The sequence below is a fragment of the Branchiostoma floridae genome, unplaced genomic scaffold (assembly GCF_000003815.2).
Source record: "Branchiostoma floridae strain S238N-H82 unplaced genomic scaffold, Bfl_VNyyK Sc7u5tJ_1326, whole genome shotgun sequence".
Lineage (NCBI taxonomy): Eukaryota > Metazoa > Chordata > Leptocardii > Amphioxiformes > Branchiostomatidae > Branchiostoma > Branchiostoma floridae.
This window is the reverse complement of record NW_023365699.1, coordinates 22393-37402: the sequence shown is the minus strand read 5'-3', so window position 1 is coordinate 37402 and position 15010 is coordinate 22393. Positions and strand designations below refer to the sequence as shown.

At 40.5% G+C, this 15010-nt stretch overlaps 2 protein-coding genes across 4 annotated transcripts; one reads left to right on the top strand and one right to left on the bottom strand.

Moving 5' to 3' along the window:
- The first annotated feature begins 48 nt into the window (after positions 1 to 48).
- Positions 49 to 9830, top strand: LOC118407367 (G protein pathway suppressor 2-like). Of its 3 annotated transcripts, none has more exons than XM_035807832.1 (9): positions 49 to 77; positions 1355 to 1473; positions 2400 to 2473; positions 3068 to 3153; positions 3630 to 4056; positions 6731 to 6840; positions 7649 to 7759; positions 8393 to 8467; positions 8971 to 9830. In XM_035807832.1, exons 1-9 carry the CDS (start codon positions 51 to 53, stop codon positions 9052 to 9054), a joined length of 1113 nt encoding a protein of 370 aa, XP_035663725.1. In that variant the 5' UTR covers positions 49 to 50; the 3' UTR covers positions 9055 to 9830. The 3 variants fall into 3 exon arrangements, with proteins under 3 accessions (XP_035663725.1, XP_035663724.1, XP_035663723.1); XM_035807831.1 differs by lacking the exon at positions 49 to 77 and adding an exon at positions 156 to 737 and having other exon boundaries at positions 6782 to 6840; XM_035807830.1 differs by lacking the exon at positions 49 to 77 and adding an exon at positions 156 to 737.
- Positions 9831 to 10984: 1154 nt separating this feature from the next.
- LOC118407365 lies at positions 10985 to 14043 on the bottom strand. Its single transcript, XM_035807829.1, has 4 exons — positions 13776 to 14043; positions 13303 to 13486; positions 12035 to 12206; positions 10985 to 11440 (listed from the first exon to the last, which is right to left on the bottom strand). The coding sequence occupies exons 1-4, from the start codon at positions 13892 to 13894 to the stop codon at positions 11184 to 11186; spliced, it is 732 nt and encodes a 243-aa protein (XP_035663722.1). The 5' UTR covers positions 13895 to 14043; the 3' UTR covers positions 10985 to 11183.
- Between the last annotated feature and the right edge of the window lie 967 nt (positions 14044 to 15010).

The window sequence follows — 15010 nt, the reverse complement described above, 5'->3', positions numbered from 1 at the left end:
AGCAAACTAAAGAGGAGGTGGGTACAGTTCAGAGCTGTTTCAAGGAGACCATGACTCTGGAGCAGACTAAAGAGGAGGTGGGTACAGTTCAGAGCTGTTTCAAGGAGACCATGACTCTGGAGCAAACTAAAGAGGAGGTGGGTACAGTTCAGAGCTGTTTCAAGGAGACCATGACTCTGGAGCAAACTAAAGAGGAGGTGGGTACAGTTCAGAGCTGTTTCAAGGAGTCCATGACTCTGGAGCAAACTAAAGAGGAGGTGGGTACAGTTCAGAGCTGTTTCAAGGAGACCATGACTCTGGAACAGACTAAAGAGGAGGTGGGTACAGTTCAGAGCTGTTTCCAGGAGTCCATGACTCTGGATCAGACTAAAGAGGAGGTGGGTACAGTTCAGAGCTGTTTCAAGGAGTCCATGACTCTGGAACAGACTAAAGAGGAGGTGGGTACAGTTCAGAGCTGTTTCAAGGAGTCCATGACTCTGGAACAGACTAAAGAGGAGGTGGGTACAGTTCAGAGCTGTTTCCAGGAGTCCATGACTCTGGATCAGACTAAAGAGGAGGTGGGTACAGTTCAGAGCTGTTTCAAGGAGTCCATGACTCTGGAACAGACTAAAGAGGAGGTGGGTACAGTTCAGAGCTGTCTCCAGGAGTCCATGACTCTGGAACAGACTAAAGAGGAGGTGGGTACAGTTCAGAGCTGTCTCCAGGAGTCCATGACTCTGGAACAGACTAAAGAGGAGGTGGGTACAGTTCAGAGCTGTCTCCAGGAGTCCATGACTCTGGAGCAAACTAAAGAGGAGGTGGGTACAACTTAGGGCTGTCTCCAGGACCTGTCTTTACACAGAATTTGCTTGTTCTAATAGAAAAAAGGTAATCAATGCCCCCCAAAATCTAAACTTCATGACGTGAAATTGATCAAAATGTATTAGTAATGTAAGTGGAAGATTATTTAGTGTCACACCCATGAAAGGTGAGGGACTGAGGGTGTGGTTATGCTTGTCAGCAGTTGTTGATGAAAAGTTTTTGAATGAGGCAGAAACAATATTTTCCAAAATCCTCCTACCATTAGTTTTGATCGTTATGTACATGAAAACACAGTTTCATTGCAGTGGTATATATCAAAGTGATATGTTTTCCCAAGAAAGAAAATAATTTAGAGGCAATAAAAACTTGATGACATCATCCAAATGATAAAAATCATGTTTAGAATTCTTTCAAACAAAGCTATTGAAAAGAATAGAAAGACAAAATGCCAATTTAGCCTGAGAGGAAAGTTCCGAAACCCAAAGAGATTTTTATAATTAGTTGTTGAGGATGCCTTCATGCATGATCCTATTCTTAATCACTGTACCATCAGATTGCCAAGCTGCAGAAGAAGTTGGACACCCTCCAGGAAGAGAAACATCAGCTGTTCCTCCAGCTTAAGAGGGTTCTTAATGAGGAGGACAAACGCAAGGCCAGGATGAGGGAACAAAGGTATACGTACATCACAGGACCATTCATACACCCCATTGTAGTGCCTAGTTGTAGGGGTGTGTACCTAAACAAATTTCAAGTACAGGTACAGGTACACGGGTTTAGGTACAGGTCCGGACCTGCACCTGTACCTAAAAAAGTTTAACCAAGTATATGTAAGTTAAACATGTAGCTAACTGTCTTTTCTAGTGATAAATTGCCATCTTTGTATTTGGAATTACATATTTGAGTCTCAATACAATTTCTTCTGCAAGTTTTCTTAAGTTTCAACTGCAAGATTATCACCATTGTCATTGTTGATTCGGGATTTACTTGTCCAGCAGTCTTAAAAAGTAGTGTTTAATAGTGATTTAGTATGTTTAGGTACAGGTACAGGTACACAGATGTTTAGGTCCGGACCTGTACCAAAACAATTTTTTAGGTACGATACAGGTACGGGTATTTAGGTACACAGCCCTAATTCTATTACTTACAGACATGGGTGATGAAATAGACAGTTTGTGAGCAAAATCCCCCTATGACAAAAGCAGTTTGCTGAGTTCAGAATGGTTTATTGATCTGTAAAGACATGTTTGTAAAGACTTTTGGTCAAATAACTGTTGGACATCATCTTCTCAGTCGCTGATCAATGAACAACAGTGTATGCTACCTGACAAATCTGACCATGTATAAAATCTATCTAAGTTGTGTATCATATAACATGTACCTGGATGTCAAACCTTCATCAGCATAAGGTAGTTGGTTGAACCCCAAACGTGTAGCATCACAAACCGAGAAATTAAGTTCAAACAAACTGAAAAGTATTTTCTAGATGTTTCGATCAAGTAGTACTTGTACATAAAAATCTGATATCTCCAACTTACATCAGATTCTGTATTTACTTCTGTATCTATGCAGCTTATGAATATGTTTCTTTCTGCTTACAGTGACATGGCTGCTATGGGCCACCACATCTACCAGCCAGGGATACATCTAGCAGGGGCACATATGGTCATGCCTGGTCAGTAGCAAGTTATATACAACATCATATGATAAACTATTGGAATCAGGGTTCTAGCCAGCATCCATCCTTCCATCCTTTGACGGAATTTTGCAAAAATTGTGCCCGTTCCGTCCTCTGTGATGTACAATGATCAGCTTGTAAAGATATTAAACAGATGAAAATTCCAGAAATTCAGCATAGGTGCCATTGAACCAAGCTGAGTCTACTCTACCAGCAAAATTTGCCTCTCAAACTGCAGGAAATAGCATTTCAGAGGGTCTTAGATTTCAAAATTTTCCCAGACCCCCTAGGATCGTCGTATGGCACTCGACAGGATTTCCGTTCAAAATCCAGGGGACGGAAAAAGTTTTAGGCTGGCTAGAACACTGAATTTGGAATACATCAGTCTAGGTATCTCAGTGGTGATTGAGGGTATCTGTCATCACTGCATGCAGGTGCAGTTCATGTAACTTTTACCATCCATTATGAGCAATGCTGTTAAGTGTCTCGTGCAAATTTGTATTTCCAATCCTTAAGGATTCCTGTTAATAACTTTGTTATGGACAGTTTTGTGATAGGAATGGAGTTTGATACCAAATGTCTCCCCCCAAGGTGTTCCTGTCCAAGCTAGAACACTGCCAGTGGAACATGCCAAGGGAGCCATATACCAGACACATACACCTCCTTCTGCTTCTCATGTATGTGTTTATCACCTATATCTATTACCTTGCTTAAACTGTGCAGTATATAGGTATTTCTCAAACATACATTAGACATCCTCCCTCATTGGCTCAATGACAAGTGGTTTGTAGGCCTATCTCATGAGTGAAAAGAATAGACTCCTACAATATTTATAATCAGTTGAATTTCTCAGACAATATTTTCCAGATTTTTGCTATAGCTAGGGATATAGCTAGCTGAAAAAACCTAATGTTTGGTTGATTATTCAATTGGTGAATATTTGAATTGAAGGTGTATGTATGTAAATTTAAATCCTCTGCTAACTCTAACTATTAGAGAGAACAAGTTTAAACTTGCTTTACAATTAAAGACATAAGGGGTTTGTAAAAATGTACAAATTTCATCTTTTCAACTCCCTTCTACAGTGTTGATGTTAACTAAATAATGTGCAGAAAAGAGATGGTTGTTCTGTATTTTTCTCTTCTCCTGACAGGGTGGTGCGCTGAAGCGGCAGCGAAGCCCCTCCCCTCCTGTCGTACAAGTCTACCCTCCCCGCCCCTCCCCCCACGGGCAGCACCCTTACGGAGTCAAGCATCACGCGACGTACAGCCACGACCAACCACATCACTCCTACCCAGTCAGCCAACCAAGCCACTACCCCTCCAGCCAATCAGGGCAGCCTGCTTATGCTGTCAGCCAATCACAGCAGGCTGCTGCCTATGCCACTAGCCAATCACAGACGGCCTACCAAGTGAGTCAGGCCCCGCACAGCCAGTACGCGACCAGCCAGGCAGCTACAGGAGCGTATGCTGTCACACAGGCCGCTTCAAAATACGCCCATGCTCAGGCAGCTTACACGTATCAGTACGCACAGCACAAGCCTGAACAGTACGGACAAGCTTATAGAGTACAACAGCCTGGTAAGAATTGCTTCTTTGCTGTGTTATATCAAATTAAATGGAAAATATCCATAGGGTACTACATGTGTGTCTGTCCTGCAAATACACATACATTGTGTTTATAATGCAGGGCTTGAGATTCAGCTTTGGGAATTAGGTGTACAGCAGCGTTCCCGCCAGGCATACGTCTTTACGTCTTTGGACGCATTTTTTTCTGGAAAGACGCACTCGGCTCAGCTGAATGCGTCCATAACAAATATGAAAGAAAGGCTGACCTGTACCACCAGTGTACAAAATGTATCTGGAATCTTTTTAAAAATCTGTCTTTATACGAAGGAATCCTACCTTTACAATTTATACTTCAAATTCTTCACTTTCCGGTCATCCTAGTAGTCTGGGCATGGGGCGGAGCGCGGCACGCTTTACAACTAGCGGACCCATGTGCGACACACCCAGCCACGCGCCAGTCTGAGCTGTCCGTTGCGCAATGTAATTTTTTGTAGTCCGTGAAATACGTCTGACAGTCAGCATTCTTTAACACTCGAAGAAATTTTATGCAGATTTTATATTCTGATATTAACATGATACTTACTTGTCCTCAGTTTCACGTATTTGTTAAAGATTTGTGGGTAATACTAGTATTGAACAAGCAAACTGCTCTGCGCGAGTGCTGCACATCTCAACAAAAGTTCTCACACTGTGGGCAGTTGATTGGCAGTCGGTATCTTTGACAACAGGCCGCTAGCGCCAAGCAGTCTAGATTGGTCACCAGGTCCAAATCCAATCATCTTAATAACCAATCAGCGTTTGATAAATGTAATGTTGCACTCTGTTATTCGTCACCGGAAAAAAACAAAAGTTACCGAGTATTAGCGCACGTGACGTTGGTAGCCGCCCGTGTCGTCAGGCAACTTGAGTTTCTTCCCTAAGCTGCTAACAAAAAACGGTGCTCGGTAAATAAGTGAAGAATCCAAAACTATACACTTTATTTCTTATTTACAAAATTTCTTTTATTTCAAAAAGACAAAATTTGCGGCAGAAAAGGGGCCGCAATATTGTTGTCAAGCGTCGATCGAGTCGGCTGTGCACTCCGTGGCACATGTCACGGCACGCCCCCCTCCCCAGACGGACCGTCGATCGCAGCGCCGTCTTTCTGGCTACTGCTTCAAGGTTACACCGGCAATGATCACTGCCAAAGAGGCAGCAGATCGTCCTCCTCGAGTAATGTATAACGTTCTTGATCTATTTAAAAAGAAATCCAGCCAAAGATTTCACGCCGAAAACGGGGTTACCTGAGGTCGCAGGAACAAACGCATTCTCGTGGAAAATGACGGCAAGGCCTTGTAAAACCCCACCGATTCAAAAAATTTGACTAAAATAATCGGGCAAAATAGAAAAAAGACACAAAGTGTGATAGCGCCATTATTTTATCGTCTCGGAAAAATTTTTGATGCGGGAGGGCGCAACATCGATCGCACGAGGTAACGTTAGACATTTTTTTTTTTTCAATGACGGAAAATAATTGGCAGAATTTTTTTCACGGGCTGACGGACAGGCTAGGCCGCTAGAGCCCTGTTTCGAAGCATCAAAAATCCAAAATTTCCATATAGATATGTCTGGACAAATAATACCCGGGCCAGATCACGGAAGGCTGATTCCCTGTGCTTACAGTTGTTTTTAATATAACGTATTTTGATGAAGAGGGTGGTCGTCGATAACTGAAAATGGGAGTAAAAGAGGCAACCGACATCCAATCTCAAGTGCATGATTATCCTCTCAAATTGCAGGAAATTGTGTTCTAGAGGGTTTGAAAATCCAAATTTTCCCGGGGGAGCATGCCCCCGGACCCCCCTAGAATGCGAGCGCCTGCGGCGCTCGTCTCGCGCCTCCGGCGCTCATTACGCCCCTCCCAAATATTTGGACGCATACTTTCAAAAACCTGGCGGGAACGCTGGTGTACAGAAAAAAAAAATTGAATACACAATGCACTACCTCACATATATGTATGCACCCAGTATTTCGAGCCTTGAATTATATGTTTTTTTATGTGACAATGTATTTTCTTCATGTCTTGCATAAAGCAAGCAGAATGTTATTGTGATTGCTTGAATCTGTTTCTTATAAGTTTTGGTCAACAGGGAGATCAACTGTCTGAAAATAACCATCATAGATTTGATCATTTGAACACATAATCACTGACATGGTAAGGCAGAAAGATTTAATCAAAGGATAGATCTAGACCTGTTCTTTAAGTCTATCTCCACATAACTTCTTCTTGGACTATTGATTATAAAAAAAGCTAAACATTGAACTAATGTGAAGATTTTCCTGTTTTCTGTGTTTTTACAAGGCTTTGTGTGAGGTGTTTTCAGTTGGACATCTTTTCTGTGGAATATTTTTTCTCACTCAGTCACTCACAGTTAAACACACTCGTGAATATTTCCTGTTGTGTGAATAGACATGTTTGTTTTCAATTGGTGATTTGAGTAATGGTGTTTGCTTTAATTTCTTTTAAACTTTTGTAGTTGATTTGGATTTCCATCATTTCCCCACTACTTTAGGTTTTCATTTCATGGTTACACTAATTACTAGTTACTTGTTTGATTTCCTGTTTGTTTGTCTCTCCAATTCCTTGAAGTCTCAGTTGTGGAGGCTGTGTTTAATTTGATTGGCTCTGGTTTCTCCACTACTGTAGGGGATGTGAAGGCTTACCTCCTAGCAACCACGGTGTCCTCTGCCGTTCTAGGTTACATGCCTCCTCAACATGCAACACCCAGTCAGCAGGCTGCATACGCTGAGCAACAGGTATTACACAATATTTATTCTCAGTGTTCTCACTGGGTTTTTTTCACAGCATCAGCAGCATCTTAGTGCACATGATAAATGGTGCAGGCGTGAGCATTGTAGGGGGTCTGGGGGAATCATCATCCTGAAAATTTTTGAATGTATAACTCTCACAAACAGAATTTCCTGTATTTTGTGAGGCAAATTCAGTGAACTAAAGCCACCATTTTTTTAATCTTAGAAAAGCCCCCATTGCTGGTTGTTGAAGTACAGCATTGTGGCCCAAACCACAGCATAGCTGATCCAAATCACAGCATAAAGCCCCGTATGGTGTAAAGGCTTGAAGTCTGATCACTGAATTCTGAAAGATTCTAACTTTCTAGAAAGTTGTATCAATTTTAAGCCTTATAGGACAAGTTGGTAAAATTTTCTAGAATTTCCAGAGTCTGTCCTCATTTAAAGGTACACATACTTAGAATTTAGAAGAAGTGTTCTGTGGGTTGATAAGTTCTCAAGAGTTCTTAAGACTAACTAACTAAGTGTTTTAAGACTAATTCATTAACGTCACATACTGGTGTTATTGATAACCTAGGTGCCAGGTCTCTCATAGTGAGGGGAGAGTATGGGAGGCCCAGTAAAATAACTGGGATGGCAGCCAGGCTACCTCCACCACTGTCTCCACTTCCAGAACATTGTCATGTTGAGAATGGGACAAGAATTCTGCTTTGTTTTTCTTTAGAAGTAGAACAAAATAGAAGTAATGAGCTTTGTGTAGTATTATGCTACTGTATATCTAAATAAATCTGTGTTTTCCTATCTTCTCCCACAGACCCACCTGCGAGGGATGGCCCCGCCCCAGGCGGTACACCCGCAGCAGTCCCAGCAGGCCCTGATGCCACACCCTCCCCAGCAGCAGCTGCATGTTCCTCCGCAGCACAAGGTCAGGGGTCAAACCAATCTCATTTGTTTTTCTCATATTTTAGACATCAGTTAAAGGTAGTCTAAGTAAAGGTAGCCCCATAGCCTTTTTAAGGCCGTAGGGGCAGTGGGTTTGTATCCACTGTGTCTAGGGCATGATATTGGGAGGTGGAGTCTAACCCTATCCTTTCACCACCTTTTACCTCCCCAGCTGAAGTCAGGTATCAAGTTTTACACCTGGGCGGTGATAGACTCTGACAGTGATTCATTATTTAAGTTTGACATCTTTACAGAGTTGTACACAGGGCTTTCTCCAGCTTTGAATTTTTTTCTGTCCCTCTCATTGTTTGGGAGACCATGTTGTTGATTTTCCTTGTTCAATTTGTCATTTTAAGCTAATGAAAATAGATTTTCAACAATATTATGCCATGAAGTTTAGATTTTTGGGACAGATATGGTAGGTTTTTTTTTCAATCGCATGAACATGTTGTACATGCACATATACGGTATAGTGGACATAAATGATATGTGTCCGGGAAACAATATTGTTATGTTGACAGAAACATGAGTGCACAGCATGACGACTATCCTAATATTAGTAAGAAGACAGTTTATTGTATATATATATTGCTAACAATTGTTTCTTTATTCACAGGCAAGTCTGGTTTCTTCAGCCTACCCACCCAGACCTCAGACCAGACCTGGATCACCGGCAGCCTACCAACATGCAGTGAGTCCTCATAGAGTTTATTTTTTAACTTGAGATAGCATATTTCAGGTGGCTTTGCCCCTCTGGTATACCAAACATTTGACAAGTTGATCATTCTAAAACTGAGATTTAGGAACATGTAATTGACATGTAATTGTAATTATACTAACTTCTATATTATGTTATTTTTGTCCTTAATTTTCATCAATATTTAATGTTTTTACTGTATCAGACTTTATCCAAATTCTACTTTAGTATACAGTGCTTTGTAATAGACTCATCCTGACTGTCTATCACAATTAGCAGTTCAACCAATGAGAGCATGACAATTACTAGCATTTCAACCAATAAGAGAGTGGCTTTATGTCCTTCGTAACCTTAAGCTTGCTTTGTTCTGTATTTTGCATGTTTACATTTTTGACAGTAGCAGGCAAGGCTTTTGGATTGGTCTATTACATCAAGAACCTGTTAATCTTTGATCAAGTCCTACAAAAAAGTCACTTTCCTGGTTTCTCCTTCCACAGACTGCCTTCCCACAGGGCGCGACCAGACACCCCCCTCCCCACGGTACCTACCTACAGCAGACCAGACCTGGCTACTACCAATAATGTAGGCTGGCAGAAGGTAGATAAAACCACTTTTATGTTTTTTGTGTTTTAAAGATTAAAGATGCATACAATATAAATGTATCATCTACAAAATAAATTCCACCAGGGTACAATTCTTCCACCCTGGAAAGATACATCCAAACAGATTTCTAACTCAACATCTAGTATAATGCACTCCTGTATATGTATATGTATTATGTAAACTGTGCATTCTGGAAGGTGCTGCACTAAAGACCTCTCACACCCACTGTATTTCGGATTTATGTACCTCGACGGATCAATGTTAATGGAGGTTATTTTGTGTACAATACTTTCAGAATGGATTATGAAATCAAAGTTTTTTTGTGCTTGATGCGGTGTAAAAGCTGGGACAATATAGAATTCAGCCGACACATTTTGCTGATTTCCTGGACTTGGATTTCTTGTGCTTTGTAAGCCTTCTGAATTGCCAACAAAGTTATTTTGCTACCTGGAATTTCTAGTCGGATGCAGTTTGGTCACTGTGCTAACTGTCAGTGAATTCAATGTAAACACACCAATGCCACTAGATTGAGAAAAGTTTTTTTTTATGATAAAAGGAAATTTTATTGCCAACCGTTGGCAAACATTTCTTATATTATACTGCAACAGTATGTCATCATTGTAGTATTCTTTGAAGCTTATTCCAGTAATGTAACAATTAGACGATGTTGTTTCAAAAGAGCACTTTGTTAGCATTTAGTCAGAAAAAAATAGATTTATACAACATTTTTTGTATTGCGTTTGGTGCATAACTATATGTATAAGTGTTGCAGTCTAATAAAATTGTAAAGAATGCATGCTATCTGTTGACTCATTTTTAGCAACTTAAATGTAAATAAGCTTTAAAGGTGGTAGATTGCGAACCAATTATGTGACCACACTTATTATTTAAAGACGTAGTGGTCAAATAAGGCTGTTAACGAAGATATATGTCTGTATTAAAGCCCTACATCCAAACTTGCTACTACATGTACTGTTAATGTACATGCTATTGAAAGATATTTGAATTTGCATTTTAATGAAAATAGCTACAGAATATGATGTCTTAACTTGCATTATGCTAATGTTGAGATAGACAGGACACAAGATAAGCTGAATGACATCCCAACGGACACTAAAACGGATAGTGAGTGAGTGAATGATGTTTTTTTATCCAACTTATTGACACCTTGATATTAGTCACAGTAGGAGAAATTTTAACCACAGCATATCAAGTTTATTATCAGTAAAATATTGGTAAATACAGCATGCATTATAGCAATAGGTTAGTCCCATCTCAATAAAACATGTACTTAAACATGAACAAGGTAAAACAGCATTCATTATAGCAATAGGTTGGTCCCATATCATATATAGTTGATAACTTAGCAACTAAAAGTTTAGAAATTCCCTTCTGTATCATTTTAGCTTTCGTTGATGAAGGTTAGAAATCCAGGTTGTAAGATACTCCAAATAGCGGTTACTCAAGGCAACTCGAAAATCATATCCAGTTGCTTGGGTAACTGCTACTGTGTATGGTGCATTTTGGCTTTATTTGTATTCATACTTAATAATAATCCTGTATCTACATTATGTATATTAAATGTTATCACTCTTTGAAACCCCAAAATAATCCTGATTAAGAATATGACAAAGACTTTGATATACTATTAGAATGCATTATCCTGTGGATAATCTATCTGTGAGGCCTGTGGCAGGCCCAGCAAGTGTCAGGCTGGTCTTGTTACCTACGGTCATGCCCATCTGTGCTGAATATATCATCCCAACAGGACGAAAAAGACTTGGATGACACAGCCCTACATTTAAATGACTAACTTACCTGGTCTTTAGCAAGCTTGTACTAAATTACGTAAAACTTATTAAGCTCAATTTGCCACAATCACACTATCAGTCTTTCTGGATATATCACATAACATCACACAGTCCTATACAAGGTCTACAGTCACTGCAGTCTGCACACAGATACATTACAACAATATCTGCTCTTCACCTGCACATGAAATGTCTTACGGTTTGCAGAAATTATTCTCCACGGAATGTTTTGGCAAGGAATATTTTTCAGATCAGTTAGCTTGATGTACTTTGCTTGCCCATCATTGCTAAGCTTATTACTCCCGCTTATACTGAGACAACATGCGAGGGAGCTGCTGGATTCTTTCAGCCACTACGTCATCCCTTAAGTCACTCTCCCTCCCCTTCTGGCCATCCCTGTTCCAAGCCTGGTACTTCTTGGCAGCCTGCTCTTGCACGGCGACAGCTTCTGTGTTGACGATGTGGTGTATCTCATGGTCTGAGAGGCCAAACTGCACTCCATAGTTGGCAAAGTCGACAGCTTGGACTGCTTGTTGGAACAGCCGTGCTGTTCCTGAAAAAGAAATGGAAGGAAGATGATGAGCTAAATTTTTTACTCCTTAGATTTTCTTCCTGTAAATTTTCCAACAGTCAAGAATTTTCTGTGCTATTTCTGTTTGGGCACTCGCCACATCTGGTTCAAATTCTATGGAGCCAGCAGCTGCGGGTTTGCACCTGACTCTGTATGTGACTGGAAATTAGTCGTTTCAGTTTTTTAGAGGGGGGCATAAAGCTCATTGCCCCGTGCTCGAGAAAGCTTTGTGCATCAGCCTTAACTCTTAAATATCTGCTCATAAAAGAGCCCAATAAACTTGTCTAAAGGAGTAGACTGTAGAGATCACTTGGTGTGCTTGGCCAAAAACGCAAGCCGTACATATAGCAAACTCTCATTGCGCTACCACTCAAAAATATCATGTACCTAAGTTGAGAATGACTGCTATACCTAGAAGGCACTCAACGTGCAGGCATTCTATTTTGCCACACAGCTTAAAATCCTTTGTTCAAATTGATTTCTGTGCTGGATGTCTCTCCTGGTTTCCTGTGCAGGGTTAGTAATCATCTCAGATATAGCTCTACTGAAGAAACAGCATGAATGGAGTATTCTCACCTTTAACAAAGGTATCCTGTTCCTTTGACTCACTTGCACCCTTCACATGGGTTCCATGTCCAAATACAGCTGTGATATCGATGTCATGTGTTGATGCTCCATGGCAGATCATAATCTCCTCTTTGGCCTTTCCCATGGTTTGATTACTATCATCAGGTAGTCCCTTCCTGACCTGCAGTATGTTTGAGAAGGAATTCTACATGTATGCTGATTTCTGACCAAAGTATGATTCTGTAGAAAGTTTGTAAATTGCTTTATATCTTTATATTGCTTTATAGCCCCTATCTCACTGAGCAGAGGTACTGTAAAAGTACATCTTACAAATGTACTGTTACAGAATTAGTAATAGCCTGTAGAGGGCACATTGGCGTTCAGCTCGTGCGCATATTTGTGCCTATTGGCTCATACTGTTGGTGATACGAACTGCATCGGAAATAGAATTGCAGTGATAAAAGGATGTTCACTTTTGATACTTGGTGTAAATAACATAATATTATACAACATACGTATAATCCTGAATTTGACATTATTGTTTTGTTGCCGGCATGGTGGTGGCATGATGAAGGCACTGCAAGGTACGGCGGAGGTATTTTACTACTTGCGTTACATTTTACATCTCAAAAACACAGCACCTTTGCAAAAGGCATGTTGGACTTTGCTGGAGGCATGTTGGAGTTCATTGGCGGCACTGTGGCACTTGGTGAAGAAGGTATGTTTGTATATATTGTCGAATTCAACAGTACCTCAAGGTATAATGAGATAGTGGTTTGCATTGCCAATGTGACTGCTTTTTTATTTCACCCGTTGTGAAGGAATTCGTAGATCACTGCAGTTACATGTATATTGTATTAGTTTTCAGTTTGTATTCAGTATACATCAAAACTTTGCCACTTAAACTGAGCCTTCAGTCTTTTTTTTCAGCAGGATTTTCACGAAGATATGTTTGAAATTGCCTACTGCCATATAGACACGAATCATATATCTTTCCATCATTCAAGTGTTTGTTTGATTTTTGTAATAATGTAACTTGAATGAATGAACCAATGTACTATGATTCAATAGCTTCAAATCTATTATTGATTGAATTTTTGTTCATTTCCTTCAAATACATTTTCATTGGGCTCTTTTCATGCAGATTGGACTTATTGCATTTTCAACACAATACTTGAAGTTTAATACAATTTAGATTACTAATATAACAACGTAAGTGGAACTTCATATTCCATCAGAATTAACTAGATGATGAATTCTTATGGGATTTTGCTGACCTTATAATGCGACTGCATTGACAGGATTGTGAGGGGAAGCACACAGCAGAGACATACACATTGCATAAGCAGTACACATTCGAGAGTCACGTATTCCCTCCTGGGATTTGGCACTTCCAAAGGACGGTGATTTCCACAGTGGCAGTGTGTGCTGATGCTGTGGTCGAGTGTGCTGATGCTGACACTAAGAAAAATGAGTCAAGACATTGCTATCAGACAAATATAGTCTAATCTGATCTATAAACATCTACCGGTATTGGTATATAACTAAGGAATAGTGTATAAAAAATGTAAGTGCTCTACCTGAATTTGCTTTGACAATTTGCAATGTTTCAATTCACTTGTGGTATTCTACACATCATTTCCTCTGGTACATCATTACTCTCTTTCCAGTTGTTTCATAAGTTCTGTGTTGAACTTGTGGTTTTAAGCAGTGTTTGTAATGGCTGTGCAATAACTTTGCAAGACCTTACCTCACAGTCCCACTGTCCGTCAAATTAATCCACTCAATGTTGTTGAGAAGGTGAGCTTCTTTCATCAAGGTGTCCAAGGTGTTGTGTTTTGTATCCTTATCATTCTTCAGAGCTTCCATGTCGTGGTGTATTTCATCTACATCTTTCCTCAAGGCTTCTAGGGTTGATTGTATTGGATCCTCTGCATCTATTGAGGATTCTATCGTGTGGTGTATTGGATCATGATTGTTTTTAAGGGTCTTTTGGTTCTGGTTTATTGCATCCAGACCTAGTGGCTGGTTTATTGGATCCTGGTCATTCCCCAAGCATCCACTGGTCTCACATGTTGGATCCAAGTCATTCCTCAAGGCTCCACCGGTATGGTTAATTGGATCCAGTTCATTCATCAAGGCTCCACCGGTATGGTTAATTGGATCCAGTTCATTCATCAAGGCTCCACCGGTATGGTTAATTGGATCCAGTTCATTCCTCAAGGCTCCACCGGTATGGTTAATTGGATCCAGTTCATTCCTCAAGGCTCCACCGGTATGGTTAATTGGATCCAGTTCATTCATCAAGGCTCCACCGGTATGGTTAATTGGATCCAGTTCATTCCTCAAGGCTCCACCGGTATGGTTAATTGGATCCAGTTCATTCATCAAGGCTCCACCGGTATGGTTAATTGGATCCAGTTCATTCATCAAGGCTCCACCGGTATGATTTATTGGAACCAGTTCATTCATCAAGGCTCCACCGGTATGGTTAATTGGATCCAGTTCATTCATCAAGGCTCCACCGGTATGGTTAATTGGATCCAGTTCATTCATCAAGGCTCCACCGGTATGGTTTATTGGATCCAGTTCATTCATCAAGGCTCCACCGGTATGGTTTATTGGATCCAGTTCATTCATCAAGGCTCCACCGGTATGGTTTATTGGATCCAGTTTATTCATCAAGGCTCCACCAGTATGGTTTATTGGATCCAGTTCATTCATCAAGGCTCCACCGATATGATTTATTGGATCCAGTTCATTCATCAAGGCTCCACCGGTATGATTTATTGGATCCAGTTCATTCATCAAGGCTCCACTGGTCTGATTTATTGGATCCAGTTCATTCCTTGAGGCTCCACCGGACTGATTTATTGGATCCAGTTCATTCCTTGAGGCTCCACCGGACTGATTTATTGGATCCAGTTCATTCCTTGAGGCTCCACCAGACTGATTTATTGGATCCCAGTTCATTCCTTGAGGCTC

Coding starts and splice junctions, on each gene's coding strand:
- LOC118407367 (XM_035807830.1), top strand. CDS start 171: ATGACTCTGGAGCAAACTAAAGAGGAGGTGGGTACAGTTCAGAGCTGT. Junction 1,474..2,399: donor GCCAGGATGAGGGAACAAAG/GTATACGTACAT, acceptor TTCTGCTTACAG/TGACATGGCTGCTATGGGCC. Junction 8,468..8,970: donor CGGCAGCCTACCAACATGCA/GTGAGTCCTCAT, acceptor CTCCTTCCACAG/ACTGCCTTCCCACAGGGCGC.
- LOC118407365 (XM_035807829.1), bottom strand. CDS start 13,894: ATGGAAGCTCTGAAGAATGATAAGGATACAAAACACAACACCTTGGAC. Junction 12,207..13,302: donor CAATGCAGTCGCATTATAAG/GTCAGCAAAATC, acceptor AACATACTGCAG/GTCAGGAAGGGACTACCTGA. Junction 11,441..12,034: donor ACAGGATACCTTTGTTAAAG/GTGAGAATACTC, acceptor TTTCTTTTTCAG/GAACAGCACGGCTGTTCCAA.